Genomic DNA, 24,775 nt, shown 5'->3' with positions numbered 1-24,775 from the left:
CTTCCTTCCTTCCTTCCTTCCTTCCTTCCTTCCTTCCTTCCTTCCTTTTTTTCTTTCTTTCTCTCTATATCTTTCCTTGTCTTCCTTCTTTCTCTCTTTCATCTATCTAAATATCTATCCTGAGAGCAGGGATTTCTTTTACCTTTCTTTGTACCTCTACCACAGTGCCTGACACAAAGCAGGAACTTAAAAAATGCTTGTTGATTGACTGATGGTCTATCTATCTGTCTGAAGAACAGGTCATGGTACAAGGGAAAGAGAGCTGAACTTCAAAGTTAGAAGACCTGGGTTCAAATCCTAGCTCCCCCATTTACTTCCTCTGTGTGGCCTTAGGCAAAGCACTGAACCCCTTTGATGCCTCAGTTTTCACAATTGTAAAATAGAGAGGGATTTAAATTAGATGATCTCAAAGATACCTTCCAGCTATAAACCTATGATCTTATGATGTATCAGCTAGGGTAGCTAGGATAGAACACCAGTCCTGGAGTTAGGAAGATTTATCTTTGGGGTTCAAAACCATCTTTACTAGCTGTGTGACCCTGGGCAAGTCACTTAATCCTGTTTGCCTCAGTTTCCTCATCTGTAAGATGAGCTGGAGAAGGAAATGGCAAACCACTTTAGTGTCTTTGCCAAGAAAACCCCAATTGGGATCATGAAGAGTCAGACATGACTGAAACAGGACTGAACAATAAAAATGATGTGTCAGGCAGGTAATCAGTCCCTCTGAAGCAGTGACTAGTCCTGATAGGCAGTCCTGGAGCATTTCTAAAGTCTGCCTTAGTACAATAAAAGGCCATGTCATGTACTAATATTTCTGTTCTAAGGTACATTTTCACTGGTGAAAGATGATCAGCCTTTCACCAGGCAAATGCCTAACAAGGCTCCATTACTGTGTCTGGCTCCCAGGTCATCAATGTTTCAAAACCAGTCTGGATTATAGATTGCAGGAGGGAAAGGTTACTGTTTAGCAAGAAGAGGAGGTCTCCTAGGATGCTGGTGTTGCAATTTATGTTTTCTTTTTGACTCAAAACTGTAAATGTGACTAGAATCTTATTGTGACTGCAGAATTCTTAGTTAAGAGGCATGCTTTATATTACTTTGAGAAGTAGAAAGTCTTTAGGCACACTTTTGGGGAACAGTTGCTGATCCCCAAAAGTTGCTGAACATCTTGTTACTATTGTCTTTCCCCGAAATATTTGCCTCATATTTATATTGTGCATATTTGCTTATGTATGTATTGTTTTCCCCCCAAAGAATACACACTTATTGAAGGCAGGGCCTGTTTGACTTTTGTTATTGTACTTTGGTACCTGGCATTTAATTGATTGACTTTATCTGATTGATCAATTGATGTTGGAGAGTAGATCCTTTGTCAGTTAGATCTCCAGTGCTTAGCCAGCAAAAAAAAGCAAAAACAGCCCCTGGTCTCAAGGAGGTTGCAGTGGAGACAGAGTATGGGGGTTGACCTCTGAACTTCAAACCTACTGTGGAGTTCTGTGATTCTGTGAATATAGGAAGCATCTAGCTAATATTTTCTATTTAAAAAAAAGAAGCCCAATGTAATAGCTAAAATGTTGGATTTAGAATCTAGAAGCCCTGAATTCAAATCTTGCCTCAGATATTTATTAGGTATGTAACTCTGGGACAAGTTACTTTACTGCTTCTGTTAACCTCAGTTTCCTCAACTGCAGAATGAGGAGGTTCAACTGGATGACCTCTAAGGTCCCTTCCAACTCTGAAACTATGATCCCATGAATTCTCCTTTCAGTCAAAATACAGTAAATAATATTCATTATGGAGCTGAATACTGAATGCAAATGCAGGCAATTTCAAGCCAGCCTCAGCACTCAAAGAAAGGCTTCTTGAAACCTGAGCAACTCAGCAGTGTGAGTGTAGAAATGCTGGTTCAGGAGTGAGAAGGAAATGGGGATTAGAACACATGGGGAAAAGAAATCTATTTTACTCTTAACCAATACACTCTTTAAAAAAAGCTTAATTATAGCAGAGGCAGAAAGTGTCTGTGAAACTGGAAACAGCTATAGAGGTAATGGGATGTTTGGGTTATTATTGCTTAGTCTAGAAATTCCAGTTTAGTCTATGCCTTGACTTGTATATGTTGCAGGAGAAACAGCAAAAACAACTGTTCTTATTGTAAGTTCTGGTCCTGACATCTGGCAATTGTAGCTGCCAACATAGTTGAGTATATACAAACAAACAAACAAATAAATAAACAAACAAACAAATAAATAAATGAACAAACACACACAGAGATACTTATAGACCTTCATATATCTCAGTTATTTTCATAGAATATAGAGCTGAAAAGGACATTAGAGATTATTTTGCCCCTCATTTTGCAGATGAAGAAATTGAGGCTCAAGGAGGAGGTAGTGACTTGCCCAAGGTCACATAGGTGGTATAGAACAGAACAGGGATGTGAACTCACATCCTCTAAGTCCTCTAAGGTCAAATACAGCATCTTAAAATCTTACTTTGTGTTTTAATGTAGGACCTTAAAGTTAACCTACTGATAGATATGCCTTGGTAAAAGGCAAACAGAATTTCCTTGATTGGATTATGCTAATTGAATGTGAGGGTATTAAATTCTCCAAAGGAATAAGGGCAGAATTTCCCTCCCTCCTCCTGGATGTTAACAACATTGAATAATCAGCACTAAGAGAAGGTTCTTTCAAACTCTTGGATTCTGTGATGTTAAAGGAGTTTGAAAGTGAAGGCCTATTTAAAGTAGAGAGTTTAGGAATGAATTATGTGCTCCTTAGTTCTATTTTTATAATTCAATTTTATCCTAAGGGGAAAAAAAATCCTACATTTATTTGTATCTTATTTCTCTACTAATGCTAACATTGATGAAATGAGATTCACTCTCATTCCCTGAATGTATACAGAGACCTAGACAAACTTTTAAGTGCTATGTAAATGTCAGCTATTATTATTTTTTTGTTATTATTACTGCTACTAATTTGATTACCTGGGACTTGATTAGGACAAACAGCCTGGATTTTAGGATTATTGGATAATAGAGTCAGATCTGGAAGCGACCTTAGAGGTCATTGTGTCCAGCCTCCTTGTTTTATAGGTGAGAAAACTAAGAAAGAGAAGTTAAGTGACTTGCCCATGGTCCCATGGCTGTTAAGTATCTGATGTGGGAATTAAACCCCCATTTTCCTGATTCTAAGACCTGCACTCTTTCCACTACTCCATGCTGCCCTTGATGGGGTACCTTCTCCATTATTAGCATGCTTTCTATTGTTCCTACCCAGTGTTCCTGCTCTGGGAACATCCGGTTTTGCCTTATTTCTAGCTCTCCTCCGGGAGCATTCAGTTCCCTTGCAAGCATCAAGCTAATGGAATGGAATACAGAACAATTTTTTTATACAGAACAGAGAAGACAGAAAGGACTTGTACCCAAAGTCAAAGCTTGTCAAGAAAATTTTTCCTTTTGGTGAGTCCTGCCATGATTCACAACCATAAAGTATCCCTGGGAAAATATTGGTCCTAAGATAGGCATTTGTGAATGGGAGCAGTTGAGAATCATTGAAAGTGCTGTACAACCTCCCAAATTTGATCTGGTTTGTTTTCAACTCCTTGTTACCTTTGGGTCCAGCTCACTGTCCAACAACAGTGCCTAACCAAGATGCAAACACTGATAGACTTATTTCACAAAGGGCTACCCATCCAGCTTGATGTCATAATCTGGGCAACATGCTTTGTGGGGTATCATAGGTCACTTTCTGTGGGGTATCATAGGTCAATCTCTTTTGAGTGAACATGGATCAGAATGAAGAAGCCCTGAAGGACTGAGGGGCTTGAGGAAAGCAGTATAATACCATCTGCCAAAAGGAGCTTCTGGTGAACATGAGCAGTTATAGGGAATCTCTCTTCTAGTTGAACTTTGCAGAAAACATCCTTCTTGACACAGGGGAACACCAGTGGGGAGCATAGTTGCTATTGAATGCATTTCTAGATATTAATTCTCATGATTGTTGAACAAAATTACCTCTATGGTTACATCTGTCAAGGGCTCTTGTGCAGTCTTATCACATTGACAAAAGAGACCTTGTTGAAGTAGATTTCAAGACTAGCTCTCATTCTATAGAGAAGAATGTTTTTGAAAATCACCAAACAATAACCACAGTGGCTTTTGTATTCTCAACACCTTCCAGTCAATTGTGTGACAGTCAAGATGTACTCTCTTGTGGAAAATCACCTGGTAATACCTGCCTGAACTTGTCTTGTATTTTCACCAGGAATTCTCTCAATCCATTCATAATCATATTTTCATAAAGACTATATAGAAAGTAGACACATGGATCAGTAGTAGCTACTGTCTTCTCTTTCACATTTGGTTTTATGGCAATAGAACAGACTTTGGTCTCTTTCACACTTTGCAATCTTCCATTCTTTGACATGTCTTGAAGATATCCCCAAGAAACTTTAAAACTGTGTCACCTTCAGAATGGCTTTCTTATGTATGTATTTCATAAGGTTCAGGTGCTCCTATCTCTAGATGACAGGCTGATTGCAGGACCATGATTATGATCAATGTATTGTGCCAGGATGATAAAATTTCAAGAGCACTGATAGCATCCATACTTCTCTAGCAGACAGAAACAACTAAGCTCAGCAATTAGTCAATCAGCCAATCAGCAAGCATTTATTAAATGCTGACTATGTGCCAAGTACTGTGCCAAGCACCACTGTGCTGTAAGAAATGATGAGCTCAATGATCTTAGAAAGTCACGGAAAGACTTGCCCAAAATGATGAAGAGCGAAGTGAACCAAGAGAACATGCTATACGGGAATAGCAATATTGTTTTAAGAACAACTTTGAGTAAGTGATTTTGACTACTATAAATACACAAATTAAAATAAAGGGCATATGAAGAAAGATGCTATCTGCATCTAGAGAAAGAATGGATAAATAGAAGTATGTACAGAATAATTTTACATAAATATCGATTTTTGTCTAATGGTAGCCATCTCTAGGGTGGCGGGGAGGGAAAAAGAGAAAAAAATAGAAATTTACCTGATAACTTTGTTGTATATTTGGAGGGAACAGCAAGTTGTACATGGTAGATTTGCAGTTTCATGAGCAATCATCTTTTTTGGTACTGTTATAGAAATGCTTGTTTTGTTCCATGAATTGAAAATAATTGAAATTGAAAATAATTAAAAATAAAATAAATAAAAAAGCCAAAAAAACAAAAACAATAAATTGAAATAAAACAGAACCTGCCCTCAAGGAGCTTATAGTACAATAGGAAAGAAAGCATGTATGTAAATACAGGCTACATACAAGATAAACACAGAGTAGATGGAAGGCAATCTGAGAGGAGTAATGCTAACAATTGGGGAGAGGGCAGTGGGAAGCAGGAAAGGCCTCCTCTAGGAAGCTGTGCTTGAACTTAGTCTGAAGAAAGCTAGTGATACTAAGAGTCAGAGACTGGGGGTGAGGAGAGAGCTTCCAAGCATGGAGAAGGCCAGGACAAAGAAACAAGACTGGAGATGGATGGGGTGTCATGTTTAAGGAACAAGCCAGCCAGTATGACTGGATCATAATGTGTGAAGGGGAGTAGAATGTCATGGAAAGCAGAAGACTTTAAATGCCAAAGCGTTCTATATTTCATCTTGTGGGTGAGAGGGAGCCATTGTGATTTATTAATTAAGGGGATGACATAGGTAAGCCTACTCTTTGGTTGCTGAGGGGGGGATGGATTGATGTAATAATATACAGTATCTACTATATGCCAGGCACTGTGCCAAGTACTTTACAATTTCAATCCTCACAATAGCTCTGGAGGTAGGAGCTATTATCATCCCATTTTACAGATAAGGAAATTGAAACAAACAGAAATCACTTACCCAGCTAGTCAAAGAGCTAATAAGTGTCTAAGGCTGGATTTGAACTCCAGCCTTCCCAACACCAGGCTTGGGGTTCTAACTACTGTGCAACCTAGCTGTTTCAAGGGAGAACAATTAGAAAGTCAATTCAATAGTCTAGGCAAGAGATGATAACAGTCTAATCTAGTGTGGTAGCTGTATGAGTGGAGAAAAAGGAATATATGTGAGAGGTGTTGTAGAGGAAGAAGTTACAAGATTTGGCAACTGATCAGACATACGGGGTGAGCAAGAGACAGAGAAGTCAGGGATGACACAGATTTTGAAACTAAATGACTGGAAAAATAGTGGTACTTTCAACATTATAAGTTCAGAAGCAGAGAGAATTAGAGGGGAAGTGGGAATGTAATGGGTTCTGTTTTGGACAGGTTGAGTCTGAGATGCTTACAGGACATCTAGTTCAAAATGTCCAATAGGCAGGTGGTGATGTGGACTGATGCTAAGGCCATATAAATAGATCTGGCAATCATTTGTATAGAGATGATCACTGAACCCAAGAAAGCTGATAAGGTCACCAAAGGAGAGAGTATGAAAGGAAAAGAGAAGAGGGCCCTGGATAGAGCCTTGGGGAAAGTCATAGTTAGTAGGCATGACATGGATGAAGATCCCGCAAAAGAGACTAAGAAAAAGGAGTGGAAGGAGGCGTCTTCTCATGTATCTTTTAGGGGACCAAGTTTTGTCATTTCACATTCATTTCTGATTGTTTTGTGGTTGCTGCTCTATTAACAATGTGGTAGTCATCGTGTGTGCTGTTCTCTCAGCTCTGCTAACTTCACTCTGCATCATTTCATGTAGATCTTTCCTTCCTTGTATTTGTCATATTCCTTGTTTCTCATAGCATAGTAATATTCCATTACATTCATGTACCACAATTTGCTTAGCTATTCCCCAAGTGATGGGCATCTGCTTTACCTCTATTCTTTATTAATATAAAAAGCATTGCTATAAATATTTCGATGTATGTGGGAACTTTATTTTTATCAGTAACCTCTTTGGGGTATAAGCTTGGCAGTGGACTGTCTAGGTCAAAGGATTATTATACTTTTTCATCACTTTATTTGCACAGATCAAATCGCTTTTCAAAATGGCTGTAGTAATTCATAGCTCCACTGACCATGTTGATGGAAGCTTCTCTCCTTGATGCCAATGCAGGCAGCCATAATGATCCTCAAACAAAGATGGTGCGGACCATGTTAATAATTAGCAACAATAGTTTACCTATGGAAAAAAAAAGCCTTCAGCTACAAATTAAGAGACCATAAAGTTTCTGGAGTTAAAAACAAGGTTGTTAAAAGGATGAACACATACTCCTTCCTCTTTTCATGTCACTCATTTGTTTGAAAAAAAAAAAGAAGACTGCATTTATTTCTTAATTGTTTAATTTGTTCTGAATCTTGATTACTTAATGCCAACCTCATGGAAATATGAATAAAATATAGAATTGTTGGAGAAAAGGTAGTGAAATCAGTAGATGGGATCTCAATCGCAGAAAATAAAACCAAAGAGGAGGTTTGTTCCCATGTGTTCAGATGGTACTCAGACTCCCATGGGCATGAGTCTGACTGGTAACTGGTACTCCCAGCCCCTAATGTGGGAAATGAAATAACTGAGCATGGATTTGGCTGCTCACTGAAAGCACTAATTTTATATCTTTAATTCCCATTTCCTTTTTATTTCCACATAGAAATTCCATAAACTGTTTGCCTGATTTTTTTCATCATTTCAGAGAGATGGCTAATTTACATAGCTGGTAATTTACATACAGGGCACTGAGATAGAGCACTGGGCTTGGAATCAAAAAGACCCATCTTCTTGAGTTCGAATCCAGTCTTAGACGCTCGCTAGCTATGTGACCCTAGGCAGAAGTTGATACAGGACAAATCCCGTTTGCCTCAGTTTCCTCATCTGTAAAGTGAACTGGAGAAAAAAATGGCAAACCACTCCCGTATCTTTGCTGAGAAAACCCCACATGGGGTCATGAAGACCTGGACATGATTGAAAAGGCTGAATGATAATGTTCCACGTTCTTTTCAAGGTTCCTTACTTTGAATAATCGCAACTCTTATTTCTGCAGTTCTAAGACTAACAAAAAGGCTTTCCTCACAATTCTAAGTATTATGGCCCCTGTTTTGAAGATGAGTAAGCTGTGTCAAAGACATTAAGTGACTTGCTCACTGTGTCTTTGACTCAAAGCTGAGGAACTTTTTCAAGTGGTGTGCTGGAGCCAAACTGGCTCAAACTGGCTCAAACTGGCTGAGGAGAACCAATTATTAGATCTTCAGTGTGAGCATTTACGCCTCGGAAATGGGCAAGTGTTACAAATCACAGCTTGGCTTATTGTTTTGCTAACCTTCTAGACTTAAGAAAGTGATAGGAAAAACGTCAACAACGCAGATTAAACTTAAAACTATGCCGTGCCTTTTGGAGTTCCTGCTAAACATTTTTACACCCCTGATCTTTCTACTGTAGCACACTGTCTCTCTAAATATGTTATGACTAAATATAAAAATAGAGGCTGAAACTATGATTTCAATGGAATAGGGTACTCTCCAATGAGGAAAGTCCCTCTTCTGATGCAGCTTATAGCCTTAGAGTGGTGATTGGAGATCTCAACAGGTAAGTGACTTGCCCAGGATCACACAACCAATATATGTTGGAGAAGGGGCTGGAAATCATTGCTGCCTGATTCAGAGGCCAGGTCTCTATTCATTATGCTTCTCACTCTTACATTTGTTAGAATTAAGTAACAACAATGCCTATCCAAAATGGAATGGGCTTCCTTGAGAGCTGGCAGCTTTCTCCTCCTTGGAAATTGTTAGGCGTGACCATTTGCTGGGCATGTTTTAGTGGGGATCCTTTTCACATACAGGTTGAAAAAGATGGTCATTGAGATCCCTGTCTACTCTTAATTTCTGTGGTTCTGTGAGGTAATAATCTTGTATCAGCTATTTATTACATACATAAAGATGGGGAAGTCGATTGATCTCTTAGGTTATAATTTCTCCAACTGCAAAATATGAGGGTTGAACAACTCTTTTCCTACTCTAAATCCATGACTTTACAAGCTATTAGAAGGACTCTGTTATGTGCTTTCAATGTAGAAAATGAAGATATACTCTGAACACATTTAAAGCATATATGGGTTTTTAATCCAAATTTTTTTGATTAATCTAAATCACATTTGCAGTGAGACTATCTGAGGGACCCTTCTTTCAAACTGGTGCCTGAACCCTGGGATAAGGGAAAAACTTGCTGTCCTGTATCAACTTGTTGCTATGAACAGCTAGTATGATGGCAGCCAATCTGCTTTGAGACATGGAGGGAGATCTTTATCAGAGCCTATGGACACTATGGCCTGAGAGAGGATTGAAGAATCTAGGAAAGGGCTGCCCCCAGAATGAAGGAGAATGGTGAGCAGGCCCAAGAGAGACAAAGAGAAGAGTTATGCAACAAGCTGAGTCCTTCTGAAATCTTTCCCATCTGGTATGAAGATGGGACGAATACTTTTGAAAGCTTGAGGTGAGGAAAATTACTGAAGAAGAAGAGTGTCTGTGTTACTCCTCTCCCTTTACTCCTGTCTTAAACGAACTTGTTCCTTGTGAAATATTTATGAGCCATATTGCTTGAAAGAAGTGGCATAGGAGCAGGATTCCTAGCAAGACAAGAGTAGAAATTTCAGATATTTCTGAGGACTTGATGCCCAGAGACGAGATTGGAACTTTACTGAGTTATTACTATATTCTATGTCAGCTTAGAGTTGAGACCTTGAGCCATAGATTACATCATAATTACACATTTCCTTGTCTTGAGCAAATTTGATAAGTAAGTATACAAATCAAAAAACAAGGAGATAAATCAGGAAGTGACTATTAACTTAATAAAAAAGACTCCTAATGCTACAGAAGTATATTGCTAGGGCCCAGGCCTCTGCACTACTTCCCATCATCTTCTCTACCTCCTCAGCAGTTGTCTTGCTTCTCCCCATCCCCATTTGAGTACTGTCCTCCCTCCCTTTCAGTTCCCCTTTATACATTGTCTTCCCCCATTAGAATGTAAGCTCCTTGAGAGCAGTAACTGTCTTGATTTCTTGATTTGATCCCCAGAGTTTAGCACAGTGCCTAGCACATAGTAAGTACTTAATGAATGCCAAATCTAGAGTTGCCTCTTTTGCTTTCTATCTCTTCATGTACACATTTACTATCTCTTTATCTATCTATATATCCATCCATCCTTCTCTCTCTCTCTCTCTATATAATATATATATTTCTCTCTCTCTCTCTCTCTCTCTCTCTCCCCACCCCAGATTAGAATGGGCTTCCTTGTGTGATAGGAACTCTCTCCTAATGGAGGTTTGAATGACCACTTGTGGGGAATGGTAGCCTCTGAAGTGACTTTCAACACAGAAGTTCATTCATTTATCCATTCAACAAATATCTATCAGGTGCCAAGCACTGTGTTTGGGTTACAAAGACAAAAAATGAAACAGGCTCTGACCTCCATGAGCATACATTCGCTATTTTGGTTGTTCAATCATTTTCCAGTCATGTATGACTCTTCGTGACCCCATTTTGGGGTTTTCTTGACAAGAAATGACAAACCACTTTGTTATTGTCCAATCATTTCAGTTGTGTTTGACTCTTTGTGACCCCATTTGGGGTTTTCTTGGTAGAAATACTAGAGTGATTTGCTATTTCCTTCTACAACTCATTTTACAGATGAGGAAATAAGGCAAATGGGGTCAAATGACTTGCCTAAGATCACAAGGCTAGGAAGTGTCTGAGGCCAGATTTGAACTCACAAAATTGAGTCTTCCTGACTCCAGGCTGTGTGCTATATTCATTGCGCCACCTAGCTGCTATATATTCACTATGGGAATCACTTAAGCAGTGAAGGGTTTCCTTATGTCTTTAGTATGCATTTCGTCTTACAGAAACATGCCTTGTGTAACCAGAGGGACACCTGTACTAGGTAGAATGAAGATGGTGTAAGCAAGCATCCAGGCAGCCAGCAGGAGAATCAGTGGTGTATTAGTAAGGCAAGGGAATGTTGTGTTCCTATGGTAACTGATGACCCCAGTTAATCCTCCTCCCCCTCAAGGAGGCATATAATGTCCTGCCTCCCACCAAGCCTCCTCGGCTGCTCAAACAAACATTTGGTTGCTGCATTAAATTGTCCCAAGGATGCAGGTTTATGTAATGGGCAACACCTACTTCTGCAGAGTGCAAATCTCCAAGGTACCTATGAAGACACATCTCGATTTGGCTTTAGGAAAAGTTGTCATTTCAAAAGAGGATATATTTAGAAAGAGCACATGGGAAGAAAAGATGTTTTTCATGGTACATTCATTATGCATAAAAAATTACATGCCTTGGAATCTTAAACAAAGAATCTATATTCGTGGTTCCAGGCAAGGGCTTGTAACAGCAACCTAGGATTTTCCTATTGGGGAGCCTGGGGTGGGGGCATTGGTAGAATGTAAGCTCTTTGAGGGCAAGGCCGGTGTTTTTGCCATTCTTTGCATCCCTAGTGTTTAGCACAGTGCCTGGCATAGAGTAAATGCTTATTGACTGACTACTTGGTAATGCAACAGAGATTTCTAATTACTTTTACCATCTCTTATCACTTCCCTATCTTCCTGGGTCTCTAGCAGTATGGTTTAGTGAGAAGAGAAAGGGGGGTATGGAGAAAGAGAGTTTGCTTGGGGGGGGAGGTCAACTGACCTGGGGTCAAATTCTGTTTGTACCAGTTGCTAACTCTTGGCTTTGGGCAAACACTTATCTTCTCTGTTGCCTCAGTTTCCTCATGTGTAAAATCAAAGGGTTGCAGTGGATGCAGGTCCCCTTTGAGGCCCCTCACAGCCCTAAATCTATCACTCTATGATGCTGGGCAAGTTTCTCCATCTCTGCACCTCAGCTTTTTCATTTGTAAAATGAAAGAATTGGACTAGGGTTAGCTTCTGATATTCCTTCCAGCTCTAAACTGATGAGGCTGTAATAATAATTGCTTGCATTTTTATAGCACTTCAAGGATGCAAAAGCACTTTATATATGTTAGCTCGTTTGATCTACGACCTGGAGTTAGAGAAGCTGAATTCGATTCTTAGTGTTATGATTCACTTCCTCTTTGAGTGAACTGAAGAAAATAACATGGGAGGGCAGATAGAGTGATGGACCTGAATCCAGGAAGTCTTGACTTCAAATGTTATTGTCAATGTTTATTAGCTGGGTAACCTTGGGAAAAATCACTTAAACTTCTTAGCCTCCATTTCCCCATCTGTAAAGTGAGGATAATAATAGCATCTACCTCTCAAGCTGTGTGATTCAAATGGGACAAAGGAAGTTGAGTGCTTTGCAACAGCACTATAGCCATGATGGGTTCTTTTTCTTTTTCCACACACAGTTTTGATTTCTTCTAAATGTCTGTATTTCCAGAGCTTTGTTTCATGTGGTTTGGAAGTGATGAGAGTTTGGTGTGGTGACATCTATAACAATGTTGTTCTTAAATTTTTGGAGCTCTATACTCTGAGAGATTGTGAGTGATAGACTTTTCTGTAGTGGTGCTCCAATCCCAGCCCAGTTTATTTATCAATAATGATATTTTTGGATCTACAATTGTACTATGGGGATTTGCCATATAGGTTCAAATCCTGCCTTTGACTTATACTGACTGTGTGACCCTGGGCAAGTCACTCAACCTTAAGGTCTCCAGGCAATGCTTTAAGACTCTTATGTTTCAGAAGAGTTGCTTATTTGAGGGAGGGTTTTTTCTGGGAGTGTCCTACTCAGATGAAATTCCAGGTCTGAACCAAAAATAATAACATTTTCATGATTATATAGTCCCAGAGTAAGGGATCTTTACCAATGAAAGGAAGTGGATAAGAAAAGAATCAGAGGAGGAGAGAAGACTAAGAAATAACATGTTTTGGGGCAGCTAGGTGGTACAGTACATAGAACACCAGCCCTGGAGTCGGGAGGACCTGAATTCAAATCCAACTTCAGACACTTGACACTTACTATCTGTGTGACCCTGTACAAGTCACTTAACCCTGATTGCTTCACACACAAAAAGGAGATAATATGTTTTGGGATAGCAACAATGAAATTTTAGGAATCTCCCTGAGAATAGAGATTATATACTATAAAAATCACACACAAATAAATTCCTTTGCACTTGCAAATTTCTCTTCTCCCTTCTGTCTCTTAGAATCCCAGGCTTCTTTTTAGCTCAATCATTACCTTCTGCAGGTATCCTTTTCTGTCCAACAGTCCAGGCTGATATTGCTGTCCACCACTCCTTCTCCCCCACCTCTACTCCAACCTGCCCCAAGGTTCCTTTGTATCTGTTTTCTAAGTATGCACACATTGGCTTTCCTGTTAGAATGTAACCTCCTTGAAGGCAGGCACTCATTTTTGTCTTTGTATCTCTAGCACCTACCAGAGTGCTCTACACATAGTAGGTGCTTAATAAAAGGCTTGCTATGTTTATTGACCTTGCAGTCCTTCTTGAGCATTTCATTTCAATGAATTGCATCAAATATATTCTAGGAGACATAGAAATGGTTTTCTGGCTCTTGTTCCGGTAAAATTGCAGAGGGGCAGAGGCACACTTTATGACCTTCAGATGTGCCACTCAGTGCTGGGATTTTGCCTGATCTTCTTTCACATGGTACAGATCCTTGGTGACTAACTGATCTTTGACTGGCTCCTAGTTCTGCTGACTTGATCTCAGTCAATCCCTTTCTTGGACAGGCATATTGTCTTTAACCCTCTTCCTTCTCTAACTTTTGACCAGGAAAATCTTCCTTCCTTTCCAATTCATTGATATGCCAAAAAAGGACTTCAAATTGTGGCTGATTCACATAAGGCAGAGGTCAGTGAGTCATTTTTATCAAAGACAAGGGAGGCAATTATTTTTCAGGTAAAATAAGACAAAATAAAGAGCCAGTTCCAACAAAGTCTAAAACCATTGACGGATATTATGTAATATTTCAAGGCTTTGTGTTAAGTACTTTACCAAGATCTCATTTGATCCTCACAACAGCCCTGGGTGGTAGTACTTTTACTGTCCCCATTTTACAGCTGAGGAAACAGGCATAAAGAGGTTAGGGACTTGCCTGGGGTCTCATAGATAATAAGTGTCTGAGGCAGGTCCAGAGCTTTATCTACTGTGTAACCTAGCTATCTCAAAATACTTCTATTAAATGGCTACAATATTACATTCACCGCACTAGCCTCCGGGGACATAAACAAAAAAGAAATAGTGACTGCCTTCAAGGAGCTTACATTCTACACCTCCATAAGTGCTTATTGAATGACTGAATAGAATGTGAAGTGACCAGCCTGCATCCATCATCTGTCTTCAGACCACCTTTAGTGTCAAATGTGCAGTGATGGTCCAATCACTGCTGAAATGCAGAACCAACTTTTCTTTTCTACTTTCTTTTCACTCCTGCCTGCCAGCTAATGAGCACACTGATTTATACTACCTTGTGCCACAGTCAAAATCTGAATGAACACGCCAAATGCAATTTCCTTTTTCTTGTGTTTTGTTACATAAATAGTGGGAATGTTAGAGTAGAACAGATTCTGTATCACAAAATCATGGAACAGTAAATGGTGGAACAAGGGGAAAAAAGTGTGAGGTACACAGTGAATTTCATTAGCACATCTTTCAGCTAAATATAAAGTCAGTTATTTAAGGCACCAAGAACGAGAAGACTGAGAACACAATGGAACACAATATGCAGGACACGTTTCAAACCTTGTCAATATTATCCAGATAGACTTTATCATCAACTACCTCCTATTTAAAAAGAACACATTTTAAAAAGTTGAACAAAGATCATGGTTGGAAGAGAAGGAAAATTGGTTTTGTTACCTGTGCTGGAGGCACTAAATCTAAATCTGGAACCGACTCAGAATTGAGGGCACTTTTCCCGCTAGTCAGTTCTGGCTGAGATCTACTCTCTGAAGACCTACAAGGAAAGAGTTTAATCAATTTGTGTAGCTTGAGAAACATAAAATACAGCTCTCCTACAGATGACCAACCAAGAATCCTAGTTAATTTGGCTTAAATGCTATTTGTTGGTTAATAGAGTCCTCAATGGGATTTTGATGAAGAAGATTATCCATCCTGTCTACTTGGCTCTGTTTAGTATGTGTGACGGCAATATGAAGCCCCACTGCTCTAAGATCGATCCAGGGTTCTGTCCAATCATGTGCAGAAAATAAACAACAGCTCTAACAATGTCCATTCAGAGGCTAGGCTGGCTTATTAAACAAATATTGCTTTTCTTAGGACACTTCTCACCCAATGTTACAAGTGTTATTTTATCCTTGTACAACACTAAAATGTCATTCTGAGTGGAGATGCATAGGAGTAACTGGAGACAGGAACATTTTGTGCTTTGAAAAACTTGAAAAGTGTTGCTGGTTTTCAGTCCTCAGCAACACAGAATGGTCCTAATATGTAAATTAATATAAATGAGGGTGACCAGTGTGGCCAGAGAATGTAATTAAAAGAAAAAACCATCGATATCTAAACAACCATAGACCAGTTTTCTGAAGCAGAACTATCTGGGCACATCGGGCCAATTTAGTCAATTTTGCAGCCATCTGCCTACGAATGAAAACATACATGGCACTAAATAACCGGATGGACCCCTTTTTAAATTTTTTTTTTGTCATGACCTAGAATTGTGTGATCAGATATTTGTACTGCCTCACACATGGTAGGCCCTTCCTAAATACATGTTGGTGGAACCAAATGGCTTCAATTCTGATGTTACCATAAAAGTTCTTTTGATCCAGTCCTGGATGATGCTGACTTCCTCTCTGCCATGGCATGGACCTTGCTATTTCTGTCTCCATGAAATTTAACTTCATCCCATTTATCCAGTTGTGTCTGAATATCTAGTGGAAGAAAGAAGATTATTTGAATAATTGAACTGTGGAAAAAACTTAACGAACTGTCTCCTTTCTCTTTCCCCTCCCAAATGCATGAGCAGTGTAATGGTAACAGCAACTAACATTTATAGATGGTATTAAGGTTTATAGAACACGAAACTTGATGTAAGAAAAACCCAGGTTCAAATCTTGCCTACAACACTGGCTCTGTGATGGTGGGCAACCCTCTCAACCTCTCTGAGCCTCAGTTTCTTCATTGTAAAATGGAGTCTTAAATAGTAACAACTTCAGAACAGTGAGGGTCAGATGAAGTAATTTTTGCCATTTGCTTGGCAAACCTTAAAGTAAAACCTTAAAGGAAAGAAATGAGCTATTATATGAATGAAGGATTAAATTTTTTTTTTTAAAAGAACAACCAACAGCAGACCTTTATAGCTACTGGAGAGACACTAGTTCCTTTTATTAAGGGATTATCTTCAAACTAGTGTATCCCCTCCAAAGAACATTCATTCCCAAATGATAATAGTCTCACTACCTACATTTATTTCTAACAAAGCGATATGCTGAGGCTCTGGGAAACTACTTACTTGACCAGGTAACTGGGTGAGCATAACAGTGACCTACAAAACTGAAGTGACTTTCTTGACCTTGCAGAGAAAGCCCAAGATAGATCTTTCCACCACACCTGCTCCCCTTCCATGCTCATTAGCCTACTCATGATACATGATTTTGATACGGTGATTTGAGTTCCCAAATTCTAGCAACAGATGCCATCAAGCAGAGAAATTAGGATTGTTTTGCTTGGTCCCAGAAATCAGACCTAGAGTAAACCATGGAAATTGTAAAACGGCAGTTGTAGGCTTGATCTAAGGACAACTGTCCTTAAAGCAAGAACCATCCCCAAATACAATAAGGTAGAGGTAAAGGGTACCCCTTTCCTGGAGATCTTCAAGAAGAGGCTGGGGGAGCACATGCTAGGGATGTTGTAGAGAACTTTTTGGGGGGTATGGGGTAAAGGGGTTGGAAACCCAAGGCCTCGAGGCCACATGTGGCCCTCTAGGGTCCTCAAGTGTGGCCCTTTGATTGAATCCAAACTTCACAGAACAAATCCTCTTCATAAAAGAATTTTTTCTGTAAAACTTGGACCCAGTCAAAAGGCCACACCCAAAGACCTAGAAGGCCACAGGTGGCCTTGAGGCTGTGGGTTTCCCACCTCTGGATGGCTGCTGAGTTCCTGTCCAACTCAAAAAGTCTGTCATTCAGAGAAATGGAAAGAAACAGACAGGGGTTCTTAATCTTCTTGTGTGTGCACATCATGGATCCACTTGGCAGTTTGGTGAAGCCCAATACTGTTGTGGATTGTTGCCTGTATTCATAATGGAAGGGCATGCTGAATTTTAGTTCAAGGTTAGCGAAAACAAAGATGAAATTGTTTTCCTGATTCAAGTTCAAAGACCCCTGAAATCTCTCCATGGGCCCCTTGGGGGTTTATGGACACCAGGTTAAGAACTTCCTTTGAAGAAGAATGGTTCATCTCTTTGGGGAGTACCACTGAAAGATGTATTTTGATTACTCCTAGAGGTTTATTTGTAGAGCTATCTTCTACGTAACTGTGTCTTCATTGCTTTCTTGTTTAATTACAACTAAGAAATCATATTAGTGTCATGATTGTAATCAAGGAGGTGAGTTGTTTTCCAGAAGCATTGTTATGAGGCCAAAAAGCAATTTAAAATTCTTAGGATTTCCTCCCCCAGCTGCTGGCTTCCTGGCTGTAATGAGGAGTAGATCCTTGGGTTGTGTTTGGTGGCCAATCCATCCATCGGAGGAAATTTTGTCTGATAAATTGATGCAAGGGGAATAAGACCTGACATTTTGCTACTTCCAAGGATGAAGGGATTTGCAAAAATAATAGGGAGACTGAAAAGAGAGAGGCCACTAAGAAGGTTAAGAACACTTAGAAAATTTATCTGTGGCCTAATTCTTTAGGATAAAGGAAGGTTTTAGCACACTGCCTGGCTCCTGGTCCTAACTATGCTGCTAAGAAGTTGAATGAATTTGGACAAATTGACCCTCCTCTCTGGGTTGCTATTTCCTTATCTGTAAAGCACAACGATCATAGATTTTTTAATATTAATTTTTATTGTTTTATTTTTAAATAGCATTTTATTTTATCCAATTACACATAAAGACAATTTTAATATTCATTTTAAAATAAAACTTTGAATTCCAAATTCTCCCCCTCCCTGCCTTCCCCTCTCTCCTCCTTAAGAGGGTAAGCAGTTTAATTTAGGTTATATATGTAAAATATATTTCCATATTAGTCATGTTGTTAAAGAAGAAACAGGAAAAAGGAAAAAAAATGAAAAAAAGTGAAAGTAGTATTCTTATTTGCATTCAGACTCCATCAGTTCCCTCTCTGGATATGGATAGAATTTTCCAAATTATCATAGATTTAGAACTGGAAGGGACCTCTGTAAACCAGCTAGTCTAACCTTCTTCTTTCACATATAAGGAAACTGCAGCTCAGGGAGTTGAGGCAAGTTACCCCAAGATCACATAAAGAGTAGGCATCAGAGGCAAGATATGAACCCAAGGCCATCGGCTCCAGAATCAGTATTCCTTCCACTACATTAAACTGCTAGATTTGATGGTTTCTCAGGTTGTCTCTACCTCTAACATTTTATAATGGAGAGAACATCATGGGATATTTTCTAAGAAGCGCCAGAGTTCTGCTAGGTGCTTTTGGTTCATTTAGAATGTACCAAGCCAGGAGACAGTGATGGGGTGGAGGTAATGAAGTAGTTATGTCTACGAGCTGGTCTTCCAAAGAAGGGGGATTGATAGAAGAGATAGGGAGGGAAGGCTGTAGCAGTCACCTTTCAGTCAAACCTAGAGGCTTTTGTCCTGGCTTTATTCTTCCTGCCAGGAGAGCTTAATACTTTTGGAAAGTTCCAACCTTTGCATTTAGTCGATTCAGCACTGTGTTCCCCAGGGAAGAACACAGGTAAATAAAACCTTCCCGTAGACTTCACTCAGAGCACAGTCTTGAATTTGAAAGAGGCCAAGAGACAGTTTCACAACCTTTTGGTTTTCTGTGACCCCAGGTTGATGGCAGGTACATTCTTGGCCAAAGTATATGTCTGAGGGCAGGGAAGTGGGAAGGAAGGAGTGAGGAGAGGCTGGTGAGATTCTCCCCATTCTTCCAAGGTATCTCTGTCTCTGTACGTTTCCTTATTCCAAAGCAACAGTGTTCTACTTCCTGCTCCCCCCGCTCCCATGCTCTAGTGCAACACTTGACCTACTAATAATATCTGATAACACATATTATAGATATACATATGCGAGCTTTAAGGTTTGCAAAATACTTCATGGACAGTAGTGATTTCAGTACTACCCTACAAGGAAGGTGCTATTAGAATGTAAGCTTTTTGAAGAGAGAGATTGTTTCCCCCTCTCTTAGTGTCTCCATCACTTAGCACAGTGTCTTGGCACATAATAAGTGCTTGTTGACTGATTATTATTATGCCCATTTTACAGTTGCAGAAACTGGGACTCAAGAGAGGTTGAGTGAATCTCCCAGGGCCACACAACTAATAAGTATCAGAGGCAGGTCTTGAACCAAGCTCTTCTTGATGTCAAGGCCAGGGCTCTACCCACTGTGCAACATTGCCTTTTCATTCCTTGTCACCACCCATCGATCATTTATTAATGCTGTTTCCCATGTCTCCCTTCTCCCTTACTATAAAGACAATTCCTCTATTTCAGTGACTTTTGTGTTTTTTTCCTTTCTTTTTATAGTAAGTTTTTGAACTGGGGAATAAGAAGGCAAAAAGCCTTTACATACTCCTTACAACCAACTTCAGAATTCCCCTGTTGCAGCACAGGACTTGAGGGATATGGAGCCTGCAATGGCCAATGGAAAGCCATTAATGCTACTGCTTTAGAGGAAGGAGGAAGACAGAAAGGGCAATGCTTTGCAGCAGATGTGACTGCTCTTGAGGAGAGTTCTGTGACGGGATTCCATTTCTTACACTTCCTAGCATTGTGGCCATGGGCAAGCCACTTCCCTTTCTCTAAGCCTCAGTCTCCCCATCTGTAAAATGGTTTGTTGATTCATTCATCTGGCATTTATTAAATGGCCACTATGTGCCAAACATTGTACTAGGCACTGGGGACACAAATAATGAATTGATGACCTTTTATTAAGTGCCTGTCCTGTGCCAGGATCTGTGCTGGGCACTGGGCATACAAAGACAGAAAGAAAATGTGTCTGCTCTCAAGGAGTTTATAGTTGTCCCTTCCAGCCCTCAGTCGATGTTGTGATGATTCTCGGAGGTTAGAATGGTGCATTGGAAAGAATACTACATTTGGAGTCAAAAGACCTGGGTTCAAATCCTACCTCTGTCTCTTGCTTCTTGTGTGGCTCTCACTTTTCTCACCTGTGAAGGGAGGGGGTGGGAGTAGATGATTTATGAGCTCTCTTCTAGATCGAAATCTATGATACGATGATTGGAACCTTGGTTTCCTAATCTGTAAAATAAAGGCTCTAGATTGGATGATCTGAAAGTCCCTTCCAGTTTTAAAACTACAAGCTTATGAAATAAAAGTCACATGGAGGAAAGAGCACTGGATCTGAAATTAAAGGACCTGGATTAAAATCCTATAACTGTCATATACTTAACCTATGTGACCTTAACCTCTTTTGGTCTCAGTTTCCTCATCTGTAAAATGAGAGTTTTAGATTGGATGATCTCCAAGGTCCCTTCTAGCTTTAAATCTATGAGCCTGTGAAATGAGTTGTATGGTGGAAAGAGGACTGGATTCAAATCCCAGCTCTGCCATATGCTTAACCTATGTGACCTTAATCACTGCTGGTCTCAGTTTCTCCATCTGTTAAATGAGACTTTTAGACTGGATGATCTCTAAGGTGCTTTCCAGCTTTAAATCTATGATCCTATGAAGTGAGTTGTATGGTGGAAAGAGGACTGGATTCAAATCCCAGTGCTTGCTGCCATATACTTAACCTACATGACCTTAACTTCTCTTGGTCTCAGTCTTCTAATCTGTAAAATGAGGGGGTTGGGTTAGATGACATCAGAGGTCCCTTTGGGATCCTGATCCTCTGAGCTGGGCTTCTAGCTTCTCATCTGCTCAATGGAGGTAACAGCACCTGCAACACCTGCCTCCCAGATTAGTAGTGAGGTTCAAGTGAGATACTGAGCATACAGACCTTCAAGTGCTCTAATCGTCAGTGACTGCTATGGCCCATGAGGTCTTCATTTATACCTCAGCCTGCACTCAGGTGGTTCTTTGAATCTATATATGAAGTTGCCAGTCACTAACATATCTGTCTCTCAACCTATGTCATGAAGGATGAGTGAAATCATCTCAGTCGTACACAGCTGGCTCGCTCTGCCTACCTTGGCTCATGTTTTTATATTATTTATGTAGCTTCTCCCTTGTTGCACTGGCACTCATGCAATGTTAAGCCGTGTGAGGCACATATGGCTGGGGAACTGTTATCCTCCTTAGCACTGACTAGGAGGGCCCATCTGCAGGGTGCACCGCTCTGGGGGCCGTGCGAATCAAGTGAAGCAAACATGGGCTGTTTAGCAGTACGGCTGAATATGGTGGCAGCCAAATCCACAGCTACAGCCCAGCTGCCTCTGTAGCATATGAATGTGATTAACCTTACCTAAGTCTAACGATGATGTCTCTGGGATTCTCAGAGGCTGGCCTCTCTGCTCGGCATCGGTGCTGATAAGGTCAGAGCCATCAGCCTTCTTCTTGTGGCTTGAGGCTTTTGGCATAGCCTCTAGCTTCTTTGTTTTGTTTTGGGTTTGTGACACGGGGTCACTCAGGTCCAAGAGATCTAAACCTGTTGATAATACTGTCACAGACATTAGATGTTAAGTTAAACCAATTTATTGTTATTAGACCATAGTTACTGCTACTAAGTCCCACTTACTGCTATTAAAATCATAGCAGGATTTTCTTTTTCACAAAGGCTTCTGTTGGCTAAGCATTATTGATTTTGAACCTATAATATGTATTAGAACCCACCAAATTAAAAGACCTCACATTTAATGATTTAATATAAATTTATAAGTATTGAATCTCTCTGATCAGATAGAAACCAAATACAAGTGAAGTGAATAGAGTGTCTACTTTTGAGTTAGGAAGACCTGGAACCAGTTCTTGTGTCTGATACCTATTAGCTGTGTGACTGAGCAATGTACCTACCTCTCAGTGCCCTGGTAACTCTTTAAGATGAAGTTGGAGAGCAGTGGTTGGCCTATAATGGTGAAGGGAGTTTCTATACTTGAAGTTCCTCACACTGATGAAATCATAGGTCCAGTCCAAAAGAATCCCCCCAACACCCCACCCCCCAAATGATTTAGGATTCATGTAGATGAGTCATTTGAGAAATATTCTAGTGTTTGATGTGACAGAAAACAATTAAAACACAAAGCCAGATGTGACCTTACCATTTCTGAAGTTCCAAAAGAAATGAAAAAGTAATGAACTCCAGCCTGAGTTATAGATACTTATCACCCTTATTATCACCACACTCTGTTCTTTTACAGAGAACTATTTTCGGATGCAGTTTTCTTATCTCTCACTGAGGGTTATGTTCTCAAAGGGATATAGTAAAGATTTAGTTATAGGAGTGCCACAGAATTTAATTATCTAAGAAAAATTTCCCCTTCCACTCTTCACCTAAGAAATAATACACAATACAATACTGAGCTTGCATATAAATCATTTAACATCATAGAATCCAGTTAAAGTTGGAGTGGGCCTTTGAGGTCATAGCCTCATTTCCTATTGAATACAAGAATTCCCTCTACAACCAGCAGGCAGTTTCATATAGTGGAAAGATCTCTGAAATTGGTGTCAGAAGGTTCTGGGTTCAAATCCTCTGCTTTGTTACTTACTACCTGTGTGACTGTGAACAAATCACTTAGCAATCCGATTCTCAATTTCCTCTGAAAAATGAAGAACTTGGGTCAGATGGCTTTGTTGGACCTGTCCAACTTTAGATCTGTGATCCTATTTGAATTTTCCTAAGAGTTGCCTTCCATCTACTGATTACATCCTTCTAGTCACACGGAGCTCATTATTAGATTGTAAGCCTCTTGAGGACAGAGACATAATTGTAAGATCTTCACTTCTCTTTATATCAGTTTCCTTATTTGCACGGAGGAGTTTGGACGACAGCTTCTGAGGCCCCTTCCAGCTCTAGGACCACGCTCCTGCAATCTTTGAAGGTCACTCAGCATTCTGAACAATGGTTTGTACAGAGTCGTTTAATATATGATTTTAAGAATTGAATTGAATTACTGCATCAGGCAGCCCACTTCTGCCATTTCTGTACAACTCTATTAGAAAGCTATTTGTATTTTCCAGTGCTAATAAATGTTTGACTATTTTCCTTTTGGTAAAATTTCTGAATAGTTTTCTCAACCCAAGACAATTTTAGAGTTTTGAAAAATCATGGCTAACAGGGAAGGTGCCACAGGACTCAGGAAAGACATACGGCATCTTAGTTTTTAGGGTGTCTTCAAACTAAAGATAAGTGAGCTTGCTATTGATTCTCACCAAAATACTAGACTTTCTTATTAAAGGGATGGTTTGTGAGCACTTAGAAAAGGAAGCAGCGATTCCCAAGGGCCAGTATTGAAGTATCAAGAACAGGTTTTAGCAGACTAGCCTAGTCTCTTTCTCTCTCTCTCTCTCTCTCTCTCTCTCTCTCTCTCTCTCTCTCTCTTTTGGACAGGGTTACTACACTGGAAGATTGGGGCAATACTATCTTCTAATGGTGTTGGATTTTTGTCAGCCCATCCACATTGCCCTTAACCTTGGGATCAATGGTACAGATATATGAGAAAGCTTCTAAGGTGATATGTACCAGACAAATTGAACTCATGACATTGAAAATGTACCCTCTTGTATAGACAAGTCTGTCATGTATAAATGTTAATCCAGGATTTTAATGAATCTGGTCAGGCCCTGTTCCTACCACAGCTAATTGCATTATCTTTAGTGTTGGTCACTACATTTTGGGAAGGGCATGGATAAACCCTAAAGTGTCCAGAGGAGGGTGATCAGAAAGGTGAGAGTCATGCTGTGTGAGGACTGATGGAAGGAACTGGAAATATTTAACTGGAAGAACAGAAGGCTCAGGCAGGTTATAAAACTCACGTCCAAGTCTCTTGGAGGGTGGTTAAGACTTGTTCTATTTGTTCCTAGGAGGCATAGCTAGGAACAGTGGGCAAAAGTTGCAGAAGGGAAGACACTGGCTTGCAGTAAGGATAGGCAGTCTACTATGTGCCAGGCACTATGCTAAGTGCTGAGGATATAAAGAAAGCAAAAAACAGCCTCTGCTCTCAGGGAGCTCACAATCTAATGGGAGAGAAAATGTAAGCAACTGTGTACAAACTGTGTACAAAAATTGGAGGTAGTCTCAGAGGGAAGTTACCAAGATTAAGGAGGACTGGGCAAAGTTTCTTGTAGAAGGTAGGACTTTACGTGAGATGTAATGGAAGCCAGGGAAACTGGAGGTGAAGCTGAGGAGGGAGGGCATTCTAGAAACAGAGGACAATCTGTGAAAATGCTCAGTGTCTGGACAAAGAGAGTTCAGGATTGCATAGCATAGAATAGGTTAGGGTAGTACCAATTTGTCTTGTTTGAGACACAACATTTCTAGAGGAGATGGTTAAAAAAAAATTCACTGTGGAAACTCTGTGAGATATGAGCAATAAGGAAATACTTAAGGAGCAGAGGAAGAAAAGAATTGGCTTCTAAAATTAGACCGGGTAGTATTATATGCATATATAAAACACACACACATACACATGCACACATATTTTTATTTGTATATGTGTGTATATATATAATCCAGTATATATGCATATATATCCAGCATATATATATATATACACACACAC

General features: G+C 39.9%; 1 protein-coding gene across 5 annotated transcripts in view; it reads right to left on the bottom strand.

Moving 5' to 3' along the window:
* The window catches only part of PEX5L (peroxisomal biogenesis factor 5 like), a 190,469-nt gene that overhangs the window by 61,132 nt on the left and 104,562 nt on the right, over positions 1 to 24,775 (bottom strand). For 3 of the 5 annotated variants that reach the window (XM_027876004.1, XM_027876005.1, XM_027876002.1), the window contains 3 exons: positions 21,520 to 21,714; positions 15,707 to 15,830; positions 14,797 to 14,893 (listed from right to left, as the gene is read on the bottom strand). In XM_027876004.1, the coding sequence (XP_027731805.1) occupies positions 14,797 to 14,893; positions 15,707 to 15,830; positions 21,520 to 21,714 (416 nt within the window). The remainder of the gene's footprint in view (positions 1 to 14,796; positions 14,894 to 15,706; positions 15,831 to 21,519; positions 21,715 to 24,775) is intronic. The other 2 variants (XM_027876006.1, XM_027876003.1) reach the window with 1 other exon arrangement.

Source organism: Vombatus ursinus, unplaced genomic scaffold, assembly GCF_900497805.2.
Source record: "Vombatus ursinus unplaced genomic scaffold, bare-nosed wombat genome assembly UNPS02014810.1, whole genome shotgun sequence".
Classification (NCBI taxonomy): domain Eukaryota; kingdom Metazoa; phylum Chordata; class Mammalia; order Diprotodontia; family Vombatidae; genus Vombatus; species Vombatus ursinus.
Note: the sequence above shows the minus strand (reverse complement) of the source record. Positions and strands in the feature narration are given on the sequence as shown.